The following is a 6,215-nucleotide window of genomic DNA, read 5'->3' on the forward strand; positions in this document are numbered from 1 at the left end:
AATCGAGGAGGGTAAAAATAAGATTTTTAAGGCTTAAGAGCGCAGATTCGAGTTCTAAAACATAAGTTGACCTTTTGAGTCATCACAGATGTTGATGAGTTAATCGATCTCGCCTGGGAGCTCTGATACCATGTTGAAGAGCTCAGCCATGACAGAAGAGAGAAAAGAGTCGGTGGAGAAAAAACTCCATTTCTGTGTATTAAAAATGCCAACTATATTGGAAGAGTACTATGCACGTCTAACTACTTACACTATTTATAACAACCAATCAACTAACTAACTAACTGAACTAACACTACAAATTATAGTGTATTAATTTAACTACTGGACCCCACATCTGTTCTTTCTGCTGTACCAATTGAACAGAACTGTATGATCAATTCTTTTCACAATATTAACTCTCTCTTTCTTTAATTATTTTGCTATCTTCCCTTAGTAGTCAATTACTCGTACAAGATAAATATAATTGTGCGTACAAGAAAATAAATATTTCTGACTGAGGTATAACTGTATAAGTTTACATAGTGCACTCCGTAATTAATAAATTTACATAGAAAGCAGGTGATCATCATTTAATTTGCCTTTAAGTTGAAGGAACTTCTTAGGTGAGTAGAGTCTGAATAATTGAAAGGCAGAAAGTGAGGAGACCACAACCAATAGAAGGATAGCAGCATAGCCACATAATAAAGCACCTCCAATTTGGATACAGAACCTTGTGAATCTATTGCAAAGTTTCATCCATTGCAAACTTCTCACTCCAGCCAATGCTATTGCTGATGCTTCAACTGCTGCTGATTGTGCTGCAAATACTGTGTACACAGCTGCCTGGAGAAAATATATAGACATACCAAATTAGGAAAATACTACTTTAACTTTTTTACACTGGACAATGGGTTCGAGTCGTGAAAGTAGCCATTAGTACTTGTATTAGGGTAGGATGTCTACATCACACCTTTCGATGTGCGGTCCTTCCCCCGGCCGTGAGTGAATGAGGAATACTTTTTGCACCCGATTGTCTTTTTGATCAGGTCGTTTAAGGATTAACTATATGTAACCGTCTATAGATAGCGGGAAGTAATTTGAAAAAAACCTACTATTAGAAGTTAAAATACATAGATATTGTAAATATTTTTTACACTGATAATAACTTAAGGGTTGTTTCGCTGCAGGATTGAGAAAATCATCTTCGCATATAATCTTGCATAGTTTAATATTATGTTTGGTTAGAGGAATTAGAAAAATAATCCAATGCAATTAATTCATGTGGCGTTTGGTTTATTGTAAGAAAAAAAATTTCCAAATGTAATTATATGTAGTGTTTGGTTGGAAGTATCAAATAATACCCGCATTAAGCGGAAAATCTATGTTTTATTTTATACATGACAGAATTTAAAATATAAAATACGTGTTTTAGTAGTACGGGGATTATTGTGACCTGTCAAATGTCAAAAGAAAATTGAAGAGCAAACTGCTTTTTTGGCTTAAGGAATTGACAGGCCCTTCAACCTCTAGTAAACCGACACATTAGCATAGTTTTTTAGTTAATCGTCCTTCAATTCGTTCTAATTAATTTGTGGTCTCATTGAATATGACTTGTCTAATATTTGTTGAGGAATCATGTGCCATTGTATTAATCTTTTTTTTTTGTTATTAATAAAATCAATAGAAAAAGAAACATCCTTTGAGAAGAATAAAGTGTGTAGTATTAATTATAAAACTGATTGTACTTTTCCACCAAGCAAAAGTGGATAATTTTTCAAGACAATAGGAAAAAAAATTGGAGAACCATTTTAGGACATATAACATTTTCCAGCTCCTGGTAACTCATTTTCAATAATTTTTGTAACTTAAAGAATATTTCTTGTTAAGCATGATTTAGCATATAAGCACTTGTGACTTTGTCTCTCTGTTAAATGTTTCGTTTAATTAACTCTTTAATAATGATAAATTGAAATAAAAAGTAACAAATGTTTCTTGTTTTTTTAGAACATCAAAAACCCAACAGTGAAGCACGAGACAAAGAAGAAAAAAAGAAGAAATTAGTTGCTCTAGGTTACAGCATTAAATAACATTAATATCTCAACTATTTTAGCTTTTAAAGCAGCAACGTGGAACATGCTTATCAACGAACTAAATCACCTAACTAGTTCCAACTCTCATTTTCCTTTATGTTTTCAGCGATCTGTTGTTAAGATTAAACAGATCAGGGTGTGCTATTCACTATTCAGTAGAATAAATTAACTTTTTTTAAAAAATTGACATTCTATTTTGTTTGAAATGAAGGGGAACTCTAGAGCAACTGTAAAGTTGTCTCCGTGTGACTTATAGGTCACGAGTTCGAGCAGTCACTAATTCTTGCATTAGGTATGATGACTACATTATACCCCTGGGGTGACCATTCCCCGAACGTTGCGTGAACGCTGAATACCTTATGCAACGGCTGCCTTTTTTTATTTTGTTTGAAATGAAAAATATTTCAATAACCCCATTTTGTAAATCTCTCCTTTTTCTGTTTAATAATATTACAGGGAGGAAGAGCAAACTAAGATAAAGAAATAAAACTAACTAAGAAAAAAGGAACATTATTTTGAAGAAAATCTGGTTTCTAGAGAGTTACCTGGTCTAAGAAGAAAAACAGCCAATAGTTCTTGTAAGACATTTGTTTAATATCTCCCTTCGAAGTAGTTGGAATGAGGAAACATCTTAACACTTGGAGTACATTATAACTGGCAACTGCAGCATCAATCCACACCAAAACACTACATATAAAACAAAAAATTGATTTTAGTTACAATATAATTAACATATACTAGGTGTAGGAAAGAGCAAAAAGAAAACAAGAAAAGTTGATGTAGTATAATGCCTCAGAATATAAACTACACCCTATTCAATCTATATGACATATTTTCATTTTTAGTTTATTCCAAAAACAATGACACACCATTAAATTTAAAAATAATTAACTTTACACTTCTCATTTCACCCTTATAAAGAAATTTATTTCAAATATTATGGCATATTTAAGGTCACAGCTTTTAAAACTTTGTACCTACATGTTATGGCATGTGTAAGACTACAGTATATTTCAAAATCTTCACTACTTTCTAAAACTCTGTGTCAATTCCAACTATATCCAATGGCGAAACCAAAAAATTTTCCAAATATCTTTAGAATTGAAAGAAGTAAAAAAGAATTCCAATAAAAGATGTTCAATATATGATATATACATCTAAAATTAATTTTTACTTATATATATAATATAATTTTTTATAATATTTGGACGAAGGGTAATCAATACACCAATCCTTAGCAAAATGCCGGTGGCTTCACCCCCGACCATGCCACATACTCTATTACGTATTGATGTCCATATTAATTTAATGCAAATATCTGTAGGTTGAGTTAATAAACAATATACTCTGTATATAAGATACATATGCTGCACATAACCTTTTGAGGAAAAAATAAGGTTGAGCTAGAGCAACAATATACTTAAGTAAATGTTTTTCTTTAATATAAAAATAGTCAGTTCGATGCACAAAGCATATCTCACGTTCATATAAGCCCAGAAGAAGGGCTGCATCCAAAAGACATGATGTAGATATGTTACCCTAATGCAAGTACTAATGGTTGCTTTCACGGCTCGAACCCGTGACCTATAGGTCCCACAGAAATAATTTTACCGTTTCCTTCGGCGGCAACGTAAATGTAACATTTTTTAAAAGATGTAAAAAATTTCAAGTAACAAAAGAGAAGTACAAATGGAGGCGAAAGAAAAATAGAAACTCACAACAAGGCATTCAGATCTTTGAAGCTGGCTTTTCTTTCGACTGTATCAAAGAGGAGTTTAGTTTGAGAATCAAATCCCATCAAACAAGCAGTCAAAACCAAGAATAAAATTGCAAATAGCCTCAAGAAACCCTCTTTTCTTACAATATCCATATTATGATCCTTTTCACTGTTGTTCTGTAGCTGTCTTCCTCTGCTTCGTCTTTGGTTCTCAGATCGTTGTGAATTAATTGAATGAAAAAAATAATGGCAAAGGCAACATGCATTTATAAAACTTATTTTGCATCTTCCTGTAATTTTCAAAATCATTAATGTTTTGATTTTGTTAGTTGTGGCTGTAGGTGGGGAGGGAGAAGAAAAGTTCAGCTTTGTAAATGGTACACGTGAAGAGGGGACCTTATGTGATAATGCAATTTCAAAGGGTTCATGCATTATTCCTAAATGTGAGTATGTTATATATCATAGAGAATATGGAGAACTACCGCAATTTAATTATATCTTGTATATTGTGGGTACTCACGACATTTTTTTTTAATTAAGTAGAATTTTTTGAGCAACGATAAACAGTGGCGGAGCCAGAAATTTTATTGAGGTATGTCAAAATATATAAAAGTAAACATACCAGAAAATTAAGGGGAGTCAATACATAGTAGTATAACTACATATAAAAAAATTACCTACCTACACAATATATTTTTTTTGCGAAAGGGTGTCATTTGACATCCCATCTTGTAAGGTGGCTCCGCCACTGAGATAAAGTTATTCGTGTGACCTATAGGTAAGGGGTTCGAGTCCAGAGACGGACCTATGTTGCGGTCCTATAAGTTATGGATTCAAGCGTAGAGACAGACCTACATTGTGGACCTATAGGTCACGGATTCGAGAATCGAGCCGTGGAAGTAGTCATTAATATTTGTTGTCACGACCCAAACCGATGGGCCGCGACGGACACCCGATACCTTACTCAACCGAGTACCAACGTAACGTATCTTTCTTATTACATCATCATATACATGTGACATACGGGCCTAATAGGCCAACATGATCATTTATAAACTCAAAACATAGGCCGACAAGGCCGTACAATCTTTCACGTACACGACATATGTCTACAAGCCTCCAAGAGTACATAAATGTCATAAAGGTCAGGCCAGGGCCTTGCCATACTAATCAGTACATGTCCTAATCATACTGACCACATAAGCAACTTCGGAGCAAATGGAGCGCACCAACACCTTCCGCTGAGCTGATAGCCTACTTGGAGGACTCTCGGCCTCTCTATCAGGACCTGCGGGCATGAAACGCAGCGTCCCCAGGCAAAATGGACGTCACTACGAATAATGTACCGAGTATGTAAGGCACATAAATAAGTACATAGTAGACATGGAAGAAATATATAGTAAATGACTCAACCTGTAAGTCTGGATAACTCTGTAAATCATGAAATAATTATAGTGTCATGCATATGCGTATGAGTGCCATGTCATGCATAGGTACATGTTTCATAACATCATCAGGCCTCTGAGGGCATCCCATCATATCATCTCGGCCACTGTGGGCAAAATCATTAACGTATACCAGCTGATCAGGTGGTGGTGCGTATATAACGCTGTCACCTTTTTCCATATCCCATATCCATATAATATACATATATACGCAAATATAACGTCATCTGGTCATGGGTCAATGTACATGTATAAATGCATGAAATGCATAAGAAATACGTTAATAAAATTTTCTCGGAATGCCATAAAAATCAATATACCTTTCGGCTAAACTTTATCAAATAAGTATTTTTCTGAGACCCATGAACAGAAGATATAATAATAATTCACATGGGGAATCAAAAATATAGACACCCCTGTATTTCTATGAATAGAGTCATTTATAAAAGTTACTTATTTTGCTCGTTTCATTTGTATTATTTGGATCATGTCAAAAAGAAAGAAGGGATAGCCTTAACATACCCGGAGTAGGAAAAAATCCATATGATATTCTTAGAAAATGTTGCATCGTACTCCTTTAGAATCGCAAAATCTCACATTGCTAAAGTGCTAAGAAATCTAGTTGGAATTCTTCTATTTCAAGAAATCTTGTTGAGATTTTGTTGGATTGGGGTCACGTCTGTTTTTGAATATTTGTAGTATGGAGAAGATTATAAGATTGTTGATTATGTTAAGACCAAGTGAAGACCACAATGCCAAACTTTTAATGTCTTAGTAGTCTTTACGTAAGTGTCATTTGTATGACACCTTGGATGGCCACCTTTCATTTTATATCACGAGCCATTTAATTTGAATGGGGGGCTTCCACCTCATGCCCTTTAATCTTTATCCAACATAATTCCTTAATTAATTGGGTAATATCCCATTATCCAATAATTAATCAATCACCCACATAATTAAGAATTATCTCAAATTACTTAA

At 34.0% G+C, this 6,215-nt stretch overlaps 1 protein-coding gene across 1 annotated transcript; it reads right to left on the minus strand.

Annotated features, from left to right (window-relative positions):
• Positions 1-373: 373 nt before the first annotated feature.
• LOC104104917 (CASP-like protein 2C1) lies at positions 374-4,216 on the minus strand. The gene is made up of 3 exons (XM_009613110.4): positions 3,791-4,216; positions 2,618-2,759; positions 374-825 (listed from the first exon to the last, which is right to left on the minus strand). Exons 1-3 carry the CDS (start codon positions 4,096-4,098, stop codon positions 547-549), a joined length of 729 nt encoding a protein of 242 aa, XP_009611405.1. The 5' UTR covers positions 4,099-4,216; the 3' UTR covers positions 374-546.
• Between the last annotated feature and the right edge of the window lie 1,999 nt (positions 4,217-6,215).

Source organism: Nicotiana tomentosiformis, chromosome 11 (assembly GCF_000390325.3).
Source record: "Nicotiana tomentosiformis chromosome 11, ASM39032v3, whole genome shotgun sequence".
Classification (NCBI taxonomy): Eukaryota; Viridiplantae; Streptophyta; class Magnoliopsida; order Solanales; family Solanaceae; genus Nicotiana; species Nicotiana tomentosiformis.